Source organism: Squalius cephalus, assembly GCF_949319135.1.
Source record: "Squalius cephalus genome assembly, chromosome: 17".
NCBI lineage: Eukaryota > Metazoa > Chordata > Actinopteri > Cypriniformes > Leuciscidae > Squalius > Squalius cephalus.
This window is the reverse complement of record NC_137138.1, coordinates 2,768,088-2,787,004: the sequence shown is the minus strand read 5'-3', so window position 1 is coordinate 2,787,004 and position 18,917 is coordinate 2,768,088. Positions and strand designations below refer to the sequence as shown.

The following is an 18,917-nucleotide window of genomic DNA, read 5'->3' as shown; positions in this document are numbered from 1 at the left end:
AAATATAGTGTGTATATATATATATATAAATAAATAATCTTTTTAAAATATTTATTTTTTAAGCTTAATTTAGGACAATTATATAACAAATAATAATAAATACAATTATTTAAAAACAAATAAAATTGTAAATGCATTTAATCACTTCCCCCTGAACCACATTTAAATTCCCCAATAAGGGATTTTCCAACCATCGGATCAATTCAATTGATCTGCAGATGAAACGCAAGAACACATTAGACAGGTTTATAAGGTTGACTGTAAAGTGGATTGCAGGACAGCGATAGTCTTTTGTTCAGTGATATGAAAAAAATAAACATTCAAGAGTCTGACCTGTTTGAAAATCTTATTGGCCAGGAACGAGCCGCTCTTGTCGGCCCCGCCGGGAGCTTTCTGCAGGGATTCTGGGGAGACGAGAGTGGGATTGGGACGCTGCGCCTCCTCCGTCAGTAGCTGGATGATCACGGCCTCCACGTCGAAGAACAGCACGTGCATGTCGGGATCCGTGACGTTCGTCTTCATGGCCTGGACCACCAGAGAGTTGTGGGAGTATTTGGGAAGGTTCCCCTACAAACAAGAAAGAAGAATGGGGTTTTTTCAGGCCGTTTTGTGCCACTGATTCAAAGAAAACCTTCTATAAAAGGAACAACTTTACAAGAGACAGCAAGAAAAATGTGTCTGTGACTGTTCTGGAACAACAAAGAAGCTCGGGTCAATGATTTTGCTCCGGCGTCTCCATGATGAAAAGGAAACAGCAGTGAGAGCGGACGAGCAGAGAGTCAAACACACTTCGCTGTAAAATAGAGCTGCGCGATTCTGGATGAACTGAGAATCACAATTTCTTTTTTCTTTTCAAATAGAGATCACCACTCTGAACAGACATCTAAACTAAATAAATAGTCATTTACTAGAGGTTCTGACTAAATGTTAATTGCTGCAGTCTATTTAAAAATGTTTGAATACATTTTTTTTAAATCGGTTTGAGTGAATGATTTCATGACTCACTTATATCGACATTTGAATGATTCAATGACTCACTCACTCATATCGACATTTGAATGATTCAATGACTCACTCATATCGACATTTGAATGATTCAATGACTCACTCATATCGACATTTGAATGATTCAATGACTCACTCATATTGACAGTTGAATGATTCAATGACTCACTCATATCGACATTTGAATGATTCAATGACTCACTCATATTGACAGTTGAATGATTCAATGACTCACTCATATCGACATTTGAATGATTCAATGACTCACTCATATTGACATTTTAATGATTCAATGACTCACTCATTTCAACATTTGAATGATTCCATGACTCACTCATATCGACATTTGAATGATTCAATGACTCACTCATATAGACATTTGAATGATTCAATGACTCACTAATATCAACATTTGAATAATTCAATGACTCACTCATACAGACATTTGAATGATTCAATGACTCACTCACATAGAATTTATATATAAACTAATAAACAATTAATGAATTAACATAAATAAATTAATACATTAATACATTAATTCAATAAATTACTAAATTAAAAACAATAAATTCAAATCAATAAAACATTTTTTTTAATTATTAAAACGCATGAACTTATGAATGAGTTAATGAAATGAAAATCAGCAGATGAATCATTCTAAAAACAGGCTCCATGTTCTCCAAATAAAATCCGTGTTCCTCTATCTGCAGGGTGAATCGGATGCGTTTGCATGTGTTCAAGCCCTCCTCACACACAGCTCATTATAACAGCAGTAATCAGCAAGTCTTCTTCAAACACATCAGTCAAAAGTTGCTCAGCGCGCAGGATAATCTATTTATTTCATGATCTGTGTAATAATCTCTAATGCTCATTAAGCCCTCCAGCATTCATTTCATCTCATCTGCTTCCAGTCGGCCCGTATTAAATAGCGAGCTTGCTAATTGTTATTCAATGTTAATTCGATGAACAAAGCACCTGCGATCCATTAGAGACATCAGGGAGGATGTTTACGACCGGCCCGATTCAGACGCGCTTCCTAACCAAAACTTCTGTGGCTGAACATAAAAATGCACAGAGCATTAGATAAATGACCCAGAAGGCCGTGCAATAAGGTCAAATTTAAACGTGGCTCATGCAATCGTGTTTTAGAGTTGAAATTATTCTTTTGATATCGGTTTTCTTTATGAAGTGCAATGCATTTACTGTGTTAAACTCGTCCTGTATTTCGTGTCCTTCAGTGTAATGTCTGACTCCTGGAGTCTGGCGTACAATGTCTGCTCTTTGTGTTCGTGTTCAATGGCTCTGATGGCGGTCTGAGGGGCCGCATTGATCACACACACACACACACACACACACACACACACACACACACACACACACACACAGCTTGCGCAAGGCCTCGCTCCTTTCATTTTCCTTCAGGTCTCTGGGAAACCAAAGTAAAAGGCAACTGTTGCAGTGAAAGAAGACAAATCTGTGAGATACAGATGAAATAAAAACATCCAGAATTATTAGTGTTTCAGAACTAAATAAATAAATAAATAAATAAATGTCTGACTGAAAAATGCAATTAAAATAAAAAATAAAAAAATACATGAATTTTTTTTTATAAATCTCTCTATCTATCTATCTATCTATCTCTCTATCTATCTATCTATATATATATACATATATATATATATATATATATATATATATAAAATATATATATATATATATATATATATATATATATATATATATATATATATAAATATATATATATATATATATAAATATATATATATATAAATATATACACACATACATAAATAATCACCTTAAATTATTACATTATTTCTGATTTTCTCAGTAACAATTTCTGTCTGTCTGACACTGTTGTGTTCAAGAATACACACTATAAATAAAAATAAAATAATATGAAATTATTAGAACATTTCAGAAGTAAATTAATATAGGACTAAAAAATATACAAAATAAAAAATATACAAAATAAAATATATACGAGTCTCAGTTGCATAATTTCTGTCTGACAGTGTTGTTATAAGAATAGAGAATAAAAATAAAATCATCTGAATATATAAATATATAAAATAAAATAATATATATGAAGGTCTCAGTAACAATTTCTATCTGTCTGACACTGTTGTGATAAGAATAAACACTATAAATACATTTAAATTATTAGAACATTCCAGAATTAATTTAATAAATGTCTGACTGAGATAAAATAATAATAAATAATAAAAATAAAAAAAATACATAAAATTAAATAAATAACAAAAAATATGTGGGTCTCAGTAACATAATTTCTGTTCAAAATCACACACTATCTGAATGCACACCAGTCTCTCTCTCTCTCTCTCTCTCTCTCTGACACACACACACACACACACACACACACACACACAGGCGCATCATTAGGCTGAACAGAGCGCTGTCCCAGAACCACTGGGCTATTTTAAACACATCATTACAGGACACCTGATACCAGAGCAGCGTCTGAGGCGTCTGTAAACCTCCTGCAGTATATGCTTTAGATCTCAGCACGTCACGTGACGCTTTTAATGAAGGCAAGGCATTCAAATACACACTAAACGAGCAGTTTACGTCATGTGACCCAAGATTAACTTGACTGCATGACATCAACAACATTTCATAGTTTTATATGATTAATTATAGTTTATTATTTGCATTTAGCACAGCTTTTCCCTGCAGTCAGCAAGCCTATGAACACACACGTGTGACGTGTTCTCGAGACGCAAGACGAAGCAGAGCGTGACGACATCATATCCTGATGTACACAAACACACAGAGAGTGATCATGGACACACACTGCCCTCTAGAGGACATTCAACACCACACACACACACTTGACTCCACTGCAACTTCTGACTACATTCAAACACACACAAACAAAACCTCTGACAGCCAGTAAGAACGACTAACACAATCTGACATGCTAAACACATCGCCAGCTCTAAATGTAGACGGTTAGCGTGAGCATAGCATGCAGAAGTGTGTTTACAAGCGTGCTGTAAAGTAAACACTAGCAGACGAGTGTGTCGATGATAGAAACAAACTATAGATGCACGGGCCATTACTAAATCAATACACACACACGTAAAACAAACACACTCTCTTTTACAAATGCATTAACACAGACAAGTGTAAAAAAATGTGTCCTCTCAAGGACAACATCAAGAGCGCACACTTTTAAAGAGGACCTATTACAGGCTTATACTGAGTGTTTCAGGCTCTACTAGATCAGGTTTTCCAGCTTGAATGTTGATTATTCTCCTCATATTCTCCATTGTTGCGGCTCCTCTCTTCCCAGTCTGTCAGTAACGCTCTGTTCACTTCCTGTCTAGGGTCGGGTATCGTTTTAATTTTAATGATTCCGAATTCGATTCTGCTTATCGATTCCTAATTTCGATTCCAATAAGGTAAAAAAAAAAAAAACTATAAAAAACTTAGATATCATTTACATTTAGTCTTATTGCAAAACATTTAATTGTAGCTGAATATCATATAGATAATATATATATGCATATCAATATAGATGCACTTTTATGATGGATAGATGCACTTTTATCATTGAAAGATGCACTTTTATGATTTATAGTTGCACTTTTATGATGATAGATGCACTTTTATGATGGATAGATGCACTTTTATAATGTATAGATGCACTTTTATGATGGATAGATGCACTTTTATGATGGATAGATGCACTTTTATCATGATAGATGCACTTTTATGATATATAGATGCACTTTTATGATTTATAGATGCACTTTTATGATGGATAGATGCACTTTTATGATGGATAGATGCACTTTTATCATGATAGATGCACTTTTATGATATATAGATGCACTTTTATGATGGATAGATGCACTTTTATGATGGACAGATGCACTTTTATGATGGATAGATGCACTTTTATGATATATAGATGCACTTTTATGATGGATAGATGCACTTTTATGATGGACAGATGCACTTTTATGATGGATAGATGCACTTTTATGATATATAGATGCACTTTTATGATGGATAGATGCACTTTTATCATGGAGAGCTGCACTTTTATCATGGATAGATGCACTTTTATCATGGATAGATGCACTTTTATTATGGATAGATGCACTTTTATGATTGATAGATGCACTTTTATCATGTATAGATGCACTTTTATGATGGATAGATGCACTTTTATCATGGACAGACGCACTTTTGTTTTTTTCCCACATTTTTTTATATAACTCCAATTGTATTCAATTCACGTTTATTTGAATAGTGCTTTACACAATAGTGCATGAGTCCAAATTACAATTTAGAGTGATCTATTATCAGAGGTAACTGTCTAAGTATTTCAGAAATGTACATATGCAAAGTCACAGTTAGCAAAAAATGTATTAATTTAAAGAATGTAATAATTTAATGCAGATACAATGAGCTCATTGAAGTAATGAATACTTTCATTAATCTTTCGTTTGATATTCGTCTGAAAGAAGAATGTCATATACACCTAGGATGGCTTCAGGGTGAGTAAATCATGGGCTAATTTTAATTTTTGGGTGAACTATCCCTTTAAAATGTCAGTTATGGCTCAGTGTTGATGGATATCTCTCACACACACACACACACACGCGGCTCTGACCTTGTCGGCGTTGTCTGCGGCGAGCAGGTTGGTGGCGAGCGTCTGCAGCTTGTGCTGGGCCATGTTCTTGAGCGCCGCCAGACTGCGGCGGGTCATGGCCTGCTTCAGGTTCACCGCCGGGTGATTGAGAGAGTCCAGAGCCGCCGGGACCACCTCGTCACACGCGTTCAAGATCTCCACCGCTGTTATTCCCATCACACAGCGGTCCAGCGCGCCTGAAACACACACACACACATGAACAACACACTCAGCGTGTCTGTCTCAGGGTCAGCATCACTAAAACTAAAACCTTAAAAACTGTATTGTTACTTACACTCATCAAACACTGATACAGCTTATGAGTGAGTGTGTGTGTGAGTGAGTGTGTTTGAGTGTGTGTGTGATGGGTAGGTTTAGGGGTAGGGTTAGTGTGCGTGTTTGTGTGTGTGTGTGTGTGTGTGTGAGACGGGTAGGTTTAGGGGTCGGGTTAAGTGTGAGTGCGTGTGTGTGTGTGTTGGGTAGGTTTAGGGGTCGGGTTAGTGTGAGTGTGTGTATGTGTGTGTGTGTGTGTGTGATGGGTAGGTTTAGGGGTCGGGTTAGTGTGTGTGTGTGTGTGTGTGTGTGTGTGTGTGTGTGTGTGTGTGTGTGTGTGTGGAGTAGGTTTAGGGATCGGGTTAGTGAGGGTGTGTGTGTGTGTGTGTGTTGGGTAGGTTTAGGGGTTGGGTTAGCGAGTGTGTGTGTGTGTGTGTGTGTGTGTGTGTGAGAGTGTGTGTGTGTGTGTGTGTGTGTTGGGTAGGTTTAGGGGTTGGGTTATTGTAAGGCGACAGAATATACAGTTTGTACAGTATAAAAACCATTACGTCCATGGAGAGTCCCCACAAAGATAGCGAACCAGACTGTGTGTGTGTGTGTGAGTGTGTGTGTGTGTGTGTGTGTGTGTGTGTGTGTGTGTGTGTGTGTGTGTGTGTGTGTGTGTGTGTGGGTTTGAGTGTGTGTGTTTTCTCTTCTACTCAGCTCCAATAATACCAGGCTGTAAGTGGATATATAAACACTAATGTGTCTAACGCTGCGGGGGAGAGAGTGAGCGAGAACTGAGAAGATGACGCTCACGATCATGTGATGGGAAAGTGTGAAAGGTAAGGCACTTTTACGTTCTCTCGTTGGTTTCTCACGTTCGGACATCCAGGAAATGCACACTTTAGAACCATTTTAAACACAACATCGAGACCCATCTGCGCCATCTTCCCAGTTCTCGCGCATGCGTCGTGTTGCTCTCGTGAACTCACTCAGAGGCCCACACAAAGAAAATGAAGTCGTTGTTTTGGGGTTTTTTTTGTGCACAAAAAGTATTCTCGTCGCTTGATAAACTTAAGGTTGAGCCACTGTAGACACTTGGACTATTTTAACGATGTCTTTACTAACTTTTCTGGGCTGGCAGATGAAATTACCTAAACTTTTGCCGCTGCGCTCTGTGACGATTACCTGCGCGGCCAATAAAAACAGGGCATCCAAACTAGCGCGGAAATCAAAATGGATGAACAGCTAGTACTGTGTGTGTCGGAATTTCCTGAGCTGTACGATACAAGTTTGAGGTCGTATAGGGACATCGGCAGAAATTCTGTGTCATGGAGACATATCTCCATTCAAGTTGGCATGTCAGGTGTGTTTTAAAGGAATAGTTCACCCAAAAATGAAAATTCTGTCATCATTTACTCTCCCTCAAGTTGTTCCAAACCTGTATGACTTTCTTTCTTCTGCTGAACACAAAAGAAGATATTTTGAAGAAAGTCGGTAACCAAACGACTGATGGACCCCATTGACTTCCATAGTAGGAAAAAAAAAATACTATGGAAGTCAATGGGGACCAGCAACTGTTTAATTACCAACCTTCTTTAAAATATCTTCTTTTGTGTTTAGCAGAAGAAAGGAAATCATAGAGGTTTGGAACAACTTGAGGGAGAGTAAATGATGACAGAATTTTCATTTTTGGGTCTCATTGACTTCCATAGTAGGAAAAAAAATATACTATGGAAGTCAATGAGACCAGAAACTGTCTGGTTACTGATATTCTTCTAAATATCAGAAACTCGGCTGAATGGATTCGAAAACGGTAAAACTCAACTGTTTAACTCTGGGGGAGTTGTAAAATGAGCCTATTTCCAAAAAAAGTGGAGTATCCCTTTAAGTGAAGTAACTTCATAAAAGAGCATTCTACTTGTATTAAACCCAGGACAGTCCAATGAAATCTGTTTAAGAGAGAGGGGAGTCACCCGTGTCCATCTGCCACACGTATACGGAGCCGTCGGAGCATCCCACCACCAGGTAGTCGTCGCACGGCCTCCACTTGATGACCTGGATGGGGAACAGGTGTCTGGAGGCCAGCATGATGCACTTCCGCTCTCTCAAGCTCAGCAGGCCCACGGAGTGATCGCTGGCCACCGAACACACACAGTGCTGCACGCGCGTCTGCAGAGAGAGAGGAAACACAACACCATGAGCGAGCAGAGGAAGGGGCGGGGCTTAGAGGCACAGATGCTGTCTCCGATTGGTCAAGAATGATGGGTCTAATTCATATTAAATTAATAACTCTGTACTATGTCCTTTGTAAGTTGTAAAATCCAGCGTTTAATGTTGTTTATGTGTCTATGTGTTTTTTTTAATGTGTTTTAAGACAAAGCGTGTGTAAATTCATAAGTCGACACCATTGCTGAGTATTTCCTCCTTAAAACTGCAGTGAACCAAAGACAGTCTCAAAAACACAATCGCTGGTGTTTCTGACGTCACAAACTACCTTGTAACCAATCAGATCAACGTGTGATCGTCAACCAGTGGATCTCTGAGCTGGGTGAGTGAGTGGAGGCGGGGCTCATTTGCATATTCATAGAACCACGCATACTAAATGAAGCAAGGGTGTCGAGTTACATTCAAGATATTTTAAGAGATAAAGCATTTTTTTTCAAGGAAAAAAGGTTTAAATATGTCATTTTGGTGATCAAAGATGAGTTTTAAGGGATGATAAATTGACTACAGGGGGACTTTAAAGTTTATTTCAGAGCATGTAATAAGCACCAGCTAAATTATGGCGAGATTTTCATTCATAATAAAGATTAAAACCCCACACAGAGGCTCTCTGATCGATCCTGTCTCGCTTTTTTCACACTGAATGAAACGGCTGCTGCCGGTGAATTGAGAAATGCCAAAAACATGTGGAAAAAACACAACGGAGAAGTCAAAACCTGCCAACAATGAAGGAGGAAATGATATCAGTGCGACTCGAATCAAAAAGCAGAGCATCCCACTTCACGTAAGGTCACTGAGTTACACAACAAATCCTGCAGGAAAGGTCAAACAGGACTTAAGAGAGGGAGACTCGGAGCGTTTCCATGGCAACGGCGCAGGCTTTTCTTTTGATGGCGTTTCGGAGCCTGACATTTAGTGCTGGACGTTTCTGTCTAATTGGTCACCAAGGTGAGACTCAGAGATTAGAAATTCTGCAGCCGTCTAGCGCCGATGAACTTTTCAATGTCTAGAGAGGAACCTTTACGGGGAAAAAGTGCGGGTGAGTAAATGATGACAGAATATTCATTTTTGGGTGAAGTTTTCTGTGTTGACAGGCGATGATATTCAGTTTCGTAGAACCCTGTGAAATCCGTGTGATTTTTTTTCCCATATTCCGTTTTTTTTTTTTTTCGTTAGAATATTTGCGGATTCCATTTTATTTTTTGTTTTAATTTTTTGGGACTAAAATAATCAAATTTTTAGTAATCAAAAAGCATGTCTAATCATTTGAAATCATGAAACTTTTTTCAATTTTTTTTTGTTTTGTTCAACTATTAATAAATTAATAAAATTATTAATTAATAAATGTATTAATTTATTAATAGTTGAACAAAATTTTTATTTTTAGGACCCTATGAAATATGTTTCTGGAATCCATTTTAATGGTTTAATTAAATTTTAATAATCAAAAAGCAAGTCTAATCAATTGAAATCATGAAACTTATACAATTAACAACAATTTATTCAAATTTTTAAAAAAATTACATTTTCAGTGCCCTATGAAATACATGTTATTTTTTTCTCCATCAAATTCCGTTTTTTTTTTTTTTTTTTTTTTGTATTTTCGGTTTTAAGTTTTCTGGAATCCATTTTAATGGTTTAATTAATTTTTAATAATCAAAAAGCATGTCTCATCAATTGAAATCATGAAACATACAATTCAACATCAATTTATTAAAAGTTTAACAAAAATTTCATTTTTAGGGCCCTATGAAATACGTTTAATTTTTCTGTCACAATTTCTTCAAGTTAAACAGAACTCTTATTTTGACGGGTTGCCGTGAAGACTTTTGCGTTTCTGTGTGTGCCGATGAAGTGTTTCTCATCTCTCTTTGAAATATTCATCAAAAATATATCATAAATTAAAAATGCCATACAATAATGTGATGAGCTATACATCTAGATTGATTACAGTCATCATCCTTGACCAATCAGAGGAAGCATCAGGACCAATAAGCCCCACCCACTTTCACACACCTCTGACTTCACCTGTGTCGTTGAGGAAACTTACGCTGCAGTTTTCCGGAGGCACGATCAGCTGTGTGATTTCTCCTCCATGCACACAGAAGATGTGCTTCATCTCGCCCGTGAAAATGTCCCAGATGATGACGGAGAAGTCGACGCCGCCGGACACGAGCGAGCGCTGGTCGTAGCGCGGCGAGACCTGGTGCGGGTACAGCAAACACGTGACCTTGTGCCTGTGACCTCTGAGGGTGCGGTGAGGAGGCCAGCCTACACACACACACACACACACACACACACACACACACAGAGAGAACCACGTTACACACACACAGATACAGTGAAGAAACAATAAAAACACAAACACTAGTTATTGTTAGCATGTTGTTATGGGGGTGCAGTGACATTATAATCATAATTCTGGAGAAAACACTGTTGCAAATAATAATAATAAAATAATAATAATGATCAAAATAAAAATATTATAAATGCAATACTATTAATAATATATAATAACAATAATATATTCTTTATTCACAATGTATAATAATATTGGTAATATTAATAGCAATAGCAGTGTGCTAATATAGAGGAAACAATACTGGTTATTGTTAATAATACTGTTAATAATAAAAATAAATTACAAAATAAAAAAATATATAAATATATAACATAAATATTAAATATAAAAACTATATGTTCAATATATTATTAGACATTATTAATATATATACTATAATATAATAATAGCAATAATACATTATAAAATAAAAAGATATTAACATATTTTACATATTAAATATTACATGCATAAACTACAAATAATAATATATTATTTATTCATAATGTATAATGATACTGGTAATAATAATAGCAATAATAGTGAGCTAATATTGAGGAAAAACTGTACAAAAAACAAAAACAAAACAATACTGGTTATTGTTAACAATACTGTTATAAAAAATACAAAATACAAAATAAAAAGCTATAAATTTATACATGAAATATATAAATAATAAAAGAATAATAATATATTCAATATATTATTATACATTAATAATATATTATAAAATAAGAATAGTAATATTTATAGCAATAATAGTGTGTTAATATTGAGGAAACACTTTAAATCAAAAAACAAAATAAAAATACTTAAATACATAAAGAATAATAATAATAATAATAATAATAATAATAATAATATGTTCAATATATTATTATACATTAATAATAAATTATAATATTATAATGTTTGTTTGTTTTGTTTATAGTTTAATGCCAGCTACCACGGCTATATTCATGGAGAGAAAGAGATTAAATGATTAAAATAGGTTTTAAAATTTTATCTTGGATAAAATCTTAGTCAACTGAAAAATTAAGAACTCTAACAGAGTTCAGAGTTCAATCTATCACAGTCCATGAAAATATGCTAATATACATAAAGGAGGATCTTTAGCCGTTAACATAATTTAATATGACAAAGTTAATATTACAGTTAATATGATCCCAGCGATTTTCAAAATGGGCACAACGTTTTGCACCAACCACAGGACTGATTTTGTTAAGTTTGTTTGTTATACACTGATCCCATTCAGCTTGCCATTTCTTGGGGATATAAGTGTTTATAAGATGTCTGAGTCTCACCCCTGCGCAGCATGTGTTCTCCCTGCAGGAGCTGAACGATGGCCGTCTGCGTCGCAGGAACCAGGATGATGCTGCCGTCCTCTCGTCCACACACCAGCCGACCCTGAGACGGGATGTAGACGCTGGCCGTGACCTTCACCGGGGCGCTGGAGCCGGCCAGGACACTCAGCTGGTCAATGATGCCCGCTGGAGACGGCATCAGCTTATCAAAGGCCTCCTGGAGACTGATGCTGGCCGACACCGGCAGCTCTGCCAGGGAAACCCATCATATGTTTATTCTTTTCTTTAAAAGCGTTAGTTCAAAAAATAGTTACAATACTGTTTAAAATATTCAGTGTTTAAAATATTCAGTTTGTGAAAAAAGTAAAAAAAAAAAAAATAGTTACAATACGGTTTAAAATATTAATAGTTTGTGGGAAAAATAAATAAAAAAGTTTGTAAAGAGTTTTAGTGTTTATTGTGAGAAATGATATTTCCCGAACAGTATGCGAGTCAGTCGGGTTGCCGTGAGTACCTGTGGCGGAGCACAGTGTGTGTGAGGGTGTGTTCTCCGGGACGCTCCACACCGTCAGCCGGCCCGCGGAGTCTCCCTGCAGCAGCAGCTTGAGGAGCGGCTCCCGGCGGCCCAGGAAGAAGCGCGTCACCGGGGGACAGATCAGCAGCTGCGGGAGACACACACACACACACACACACACACACACACACACACACACACATGAACATCTGCACAACAGCCTGAGCTCAGGACGAGTCACTGCACACACACACTCAAACACGCACACACACACACGCACGCACACTCAAACATGCACACACACAAAACGCACGCACGCACACACACACAAAACGCACGCACACACTCACGCACTCACACATACAAACGCACAAGCGCACACACACAAAAAACGTACGCACGCACATAAACACATTTTCACTCACACACACTCACTCACTCACTCACTCACTCACTCACTCACTCACTCACTCACTCACTCACTCACTCACTCACTCACTCACTCACTCACTCTCGCACACTCAAACACACACACACACAAACGCACGCACTCGCGCACACACACAAAAAAAACGCACGCACGCACACAAACACACTTTCACACACTCACTCACTCACTCACACAATCACACACTCACACACTCACACACTCGCTCACACACTCACACACTCACACACGCGCTCAAACAAACACACACACACACACACACTCACTCACTCACACTCACAATCACACTCACGCACACACACACACAGCTGCTGGATGTGTGCATGGATGCTGGAGCTGTTAAACATGAGCATCTGTTTCCTCATGCAGGTTCATGAGGGACATCAGCCATTCTAGTGACGACACCAACGTATCGACGGGAAATGGACGCGGAATGGACTCGTTTCCTTCACCACAATGAGTTACAGCGGATTTAAAGCTAGTCTATTCCAGGGGTGTTTGGGTCCGTGACGAACAGAATAAAAAAAGTCAAAAATTCTAAAATAAATAAAAATAAGATCAAAATGAATAAATATATAAATATAATACGATTTAAAAAAATAATAAAAATAGATTAAAATACATGAATAATAAAAGTAGATTAGAATAAATTGATTAAAACACAATTAAAATTCAGTTAAAATAAATATATACATAACTATTTGATTAAAATAGATTAAAAAAATAAAAATAGATTAGAGTAAAAAATGCATTATTAATATTTGATTAAAATATATTGATTAAAACATAATAAAAAGTAGATTAAAATAAATAAATGCATAATATATATCCATTACATAATTTTAATAGATTTAGATATTAATTATGTATTAATAAATAAATATATACATAACTATTTGATTAAAATAGATAAAAAAAATAAAAAAAGATTAGAGTAAAAAATGCATTATTAATATTTGATTAAAAAATATTGATTAAAACAATAAAAAGTAGATTAAAATAAATAAATGCATAATATATATCCATTAAATAATTTTAATAGATTTAGATTTTAATTATGTATTAATAAATGATGAAATTAAGATAAAAAAATGCTTTAGAATTATTTTTTATTGTTAGTTCAGGTTAACTAAAGTAGTTGACTAATGTTAACAAACGGAACCTTATCGTACCAAATAAACAATAACAAAAAAAAATCAAAATACACAAATAAATAAATAATACACTTAACAGAGTCCTATAGTGGGTAGAAACGTAATCATGTAAATTAACAGAAACTAAATATTTTCAAATAATATTTCAGACATATTTATACATGAAAATATTTAGCTTTAGGATGGGGGTCCCTCAAATATGATCATATCACATTACTTAAATATACATGTTCTTGGTCTTATTGTGAGCGTGCATGTTATTCCAGAGGAATGTATGTTTGTCTTCATAATCTGTCATGTAAATAAGAGGATGGTGAGAGTGATGTTTTAATGTACAATTCCTCTGCATATTTTACCATGTCAAGAGTCTGAAGTGGGATGGATTGATGTTGAATGGCCAATTTAAATGGCTAAATCAATGTATAAAACAGATGCACACACTACTGATGTTTGTCCTCTGAATTCTCAAAGCATCCTATTTTGAGAACAGTGCAAAGTGCCACCAATGAGCTTCCCTTAATATATACACTAGTGTGTGTGCACAGGTCCAAATCACACACACATTACAATACAACATGCAACAAACACACACTGCACACTTTAAACCAAAATACACTATTTATATATATTTATATATATTTAATTAAAAATCCTATTTTTAATTATTTTATTTTTAATTTATTTATAATAAAAAATATAATAATATATATATATATATATATATATATATATATATATATATATATATATATATATATATAAATAATATATATATATATTCATATTTTAAACTTCATTTATATAATATATATATATATAAATAATATAAATTCAAATTTTCCCATACATATATAAAAATCATTTAATATAAAAACTAAAATTTATATATACATTGAAATTTTTATTTTACTTTATATTTTACTTTATATTTTACTTTTACTTTATATTTTATTTTAAATAATTATATTATTTATTTTATATACAAATTTTATGTGTAAATATAAATAAATTTAAATTAAGTAAATAAAATGTGAAAATTATATATATATATATATATATATATATATATATATATATATATATATATATATATAAAATTTTCACATTTTATTTACTTAATTTAAATTTATTTATATTTACACATAACATTTGTATATAAAATAAATAATATAATTTCAAATTTTATTTATTTTATTATTAAACCCACATTAAAACATGCTAAAAACACACCAGCACACTTCAAACCAAAGGAAAAACACAAAAACATCAGCCGAAGAAACAGAAGAGCGACTAGTCAACGACACACTTAGTTGTGTAACACTACGTTTCAGATCTTAAAAGGACTAAAATTACGACATGAACCTTTTAATTGAATGCATCCGTCTAAAACAGACGAGAAAACAAGCGTAAGAAGCAGAAGCGACTGTAAAGAAGCTCTGGGACTTTGCATGCACCTTCACCGCGTGAAGACGGGTGAGGGGAAAGTCAATGATTGGTCGTTTTAGTGGGAGGAGCATGAGACTTAGCAAATCAGAGTGAGTGACAGCAAAACGGAGGCGGGAACACCACAGGGAGCTCTCAGGACATCCAATCATATTCACAGATGCAAATCCTGTGTGGAATTTTTTAGGGCTGCACAATTCTAATCGATATTGCAATATGGCTCAGTGTGATTGTCAAGCGATTTAATCAAGTAAATACAGTATTTGTGCTATTGGTTTCAGAGTGAAGCACGTCATTTACACACGTGTAGCTCATGATAGTGTGTCAGAGTCTGGTTTCCTATGAATCAAGTTGTTTTGTGAGTGTGTGAATGAACAACTGAACTCTGAAACCGGCAGCACTTTTATTTATTTATTCATTTGCCAGAAACCTGTCAAAATAAAAGTTTGATGATATATCATTTGAAAATGGAGAAATTAAGATGCACATATTAGTAATTTTACAGTAAAATAACAAATTTTATTGCTCATTTAAATTTTTTTTACAGGACAATAGTATTATTACAATATATTTCCTTTTTAATATATTTAATAATAATATATTAATATATAGTAATATTATATATAAATAGTGCTGTTTGTTTATATATTATTATATTTATATACAGTATGTGTGTGTATAAATATACTCACACACACATACACACTATATATATATATATATATATATATATATATATATATATATATATATTTTTTTTTTTTTTTTTTTTTTTTTTTTTATGTACACACTTATATTATATAAACACAAACTTTTATATTTGATGTGATTAATTGTGATTAATCATTTTGACAACCCTAATAAATATATGAATAAAAAATATAATAAAAATGTAGTATAATATAATATATGCAGTATTTATATAATATAATACTATATAATATATTAAATTATATGTTATTATTATTAATGTTTATTATTATATTTATGTAACCTATAAAAACTATAAAAAAGATTTTTTTTAAATGTTTACTTCTTGTAAAAAGTAAACCTTTAATTTTATTCTATATTTAAGTACTATTTAATAAAATACATTAAAATATTATTAATTAATTATTCAACCTTATTTCATTTTTATTTTTTAAATTTCTATGCAAATGTACTTCCCAAAACAAAATCACGCCAATCATTCTAGAACGATTTATTCTTTCACAATTCAAGCTATTCGAGTGAAATGCTGAAACTTCCAGTGTTTCCTCGTAACGCAGAAACACATTTTTTCTCAATATCGTGCAGCCCAATTTACAATTGGCAAAACAAAATAGTCACAATCAAAATTAAGTATGTCAGTATTGTTTGACTGGATGCCTGGCGCATATATAAACATGCGTGTAGAGCTGTTGGCGTGTGCGCCTGCGCCTCGCTGTGGGATGGGCTTACTGGTGCCTCTAGAGGCCGCTGGAGGAATTGCATTTCAGGAGAGTAGAGCTCGGGATCGGGAGCGTCGTCAGGGAGACGCACCACAACACACGGCCCCTCCCACCCCTCCTCCGGCTGGGACAAGGGACGGGGGGGCGACAATAGACAGAGAGCAAAATCATAATCAAATCAAACACAGACACAAACTACTGTACTGGTGACACATAAACATATACAGGAACAGACTAACAGGAACAAATATTGACAGAACACAAACTGAAGACGAATTCAACACATGAACTTCCCTTTAAAAATTTGGACTTGGTTTATTTATAAAGAAACTGAACTAGAAGTCAATGATTGATAGAGAATTAGTCACATGAGATCAAAACTGACTTTCTTAATTCATGTTTCTAGTTCCTGCTTGTTGTGACTGACTCATCTGTGATGTTATTAAACTGAAATAATCTTTTATCAAAATGTATTGTCTTGTAGTTTCGAACCTCTTGAACCACCGGACTTAAGTCTGGTTTGCACTTGCCCACTTTCCACAAATCCAATCAATTTGTAATTGATAAAGTGAAGTCTGGCATACATTTATTCCACTGCATATCCTGTTTGCATCAATGCATTTGCACACATGATTGTGTGTGTGTGTGTGTGTGTGTGTGTGTGTGTGTGCGTGTGTGCGTGTGTGCGTGCGAGAGTGAATGAGTGTGTGTGAGCATGTGCGTGAGTGTGTGTATGTGAGAGTGAATGTGTGTGTGTGTGTGTGTGTGCACATGAGTGAGTGTGTGTGCGTGTGAGTGAGTGTGTGTGTGTGTGTGTGTGTGTGTGCGTGCGTGCGAGAGTGAATGAGTGTGTGTGAGCATGTGCGTGAGTGTGTGTATGTGAGAGTGAATGTGTGTGTGTGTGTGTGTGTGTGTGTGTGTGCACATGAGTGAGTGTGTGTGCGTGTGAGTGAGTGTGTGTGTGTGTGTGTGTGTGTGTGTGCGTGCGTGCGAGAGTGAATGAGTGTGTGTGAGCATGTGCGTGAGTGTGTGTATGTGAGAGTGAATGTGTGTGTGTGTGTGTGTGCACATGAGTGAGTGTGTGTGCGTGTGAGTGAGTGTGTGTGTGTGTGTGTGTGTGTGTGTGTGTGTGTGCATGTGTGTATGTGTGTGTCTGACCTGTTTGTCGGCGCGGTCGGCTATGCTGTACACCAGAGGAGGGATGGACCCTTCCGGCTTCTTCCCGACGCTGCTGCGGAAGTGTTCGCTGGCCGGGAGACAACTGACACACACACAGATACTGTTAATGGGCTGAAGCTCTGAGCTCACGGGATGATAGTGTGTGTGTCATAGCTGGATGTTTTACAGTCTGTGAGTGTGTGGTTATTGTTAGTTTTGAAAGTGTGCTGTTAGGTAACTTATAGGTACGTTTTGTTTAAGTCATATGTTTGCAGATAGTAAATATGTAGACGTGTAGGTGTGTGTGCAGTTATTTGCAAGTGTGCATGTGTTGATAGTTTCCAAGTATATAGTAATATATTTGTAGTTTGTAGTGGATATTTGTTGGTAGTTTGTTTGTGTGTGTATGGTTTCAGGGGGAACAAATCTAATTGCGATTTTTCTGATTAAAAAAAAAAAAAGATTTAAAATAAGATTTAACAAATATATGCCTCAATATAACTATAAAATAATAAGTGTTATTATTTGTAGTAGTAGCAGTAGTACAATTAAATAAAAAATAAAATATAAATATAAAAACAAAATAAGATGAGGTATTTAATAAGCATTTCAATAATATTTAATAATAAAAATAACAATAATAATAGCAATAATGATTTTATTTTACAATATAACCGTAAAATTATAATGCTAATATTTATGGCTGTTGGCTTTCGTAATTTCTTAATTTTCGAATGTTAAACCATTTTGGTGGAAAACCGCAGAAATGTCAATTTGTCAATGAACCGCATTTTTACAGCGTTTTTACTGCAAATTGACTCTGAAAGCACTGGATCATAAGATGCTCACGCATAAATGAACACGGTGTCGCGCTTCACTCTGAAACACGCAGTGCATATATTTAATTAAATCTCAGCCTTTGCGACTTTATAACAAGCCATTTTGCAATTCT

At 35.0% G+C, this 18,917-nt stretch overlaps 1 protein-coding gene across 1 annotated transcript in view; it reads right to left on the bottom strand.

Annotated features, from left to right (window-relative positions):
• wdr7 (WD repeat domain 7) overlaps positions 1-18,917 on the bottom strand; it is a 111,964-nt gene that overhangs the window by 83,798 nt on the left and 9,249 nt on the right. Inside the window, exons 9-16 of the mRNA XM_079847554.1 lie at positions 17,966-18,068; positions 16,818-16,931; positions 12,333-12,480; positions 11,819-12,067; positions 10,224-10,444; positions 7,924-8,119; positions 5,675-5,889; positions 334-567 (exon numbers count right to left, since the gene is read on the bottom strand). Coding sequence (XP_079703680.1) covers positions 334-567; positions 5,675-5,889; positions 7,924-8,119; positions 10,224-10,444; positions 11,819-12,067; positions 12,333-12,480; positions 16,818-16,931; positions 17,966-18,068 — 1,480 coding nt within the window. The remainder of the gene's footprint in view (positions 1-333; positions 568-5,674; positions 5,890-7,923; positions 8,120-10,223; positions 10,445-11,818; positions 12,068-12,332; positions 12,481-16,817; positions 16,932-17,965; positions 18,069-18,917) is intronic.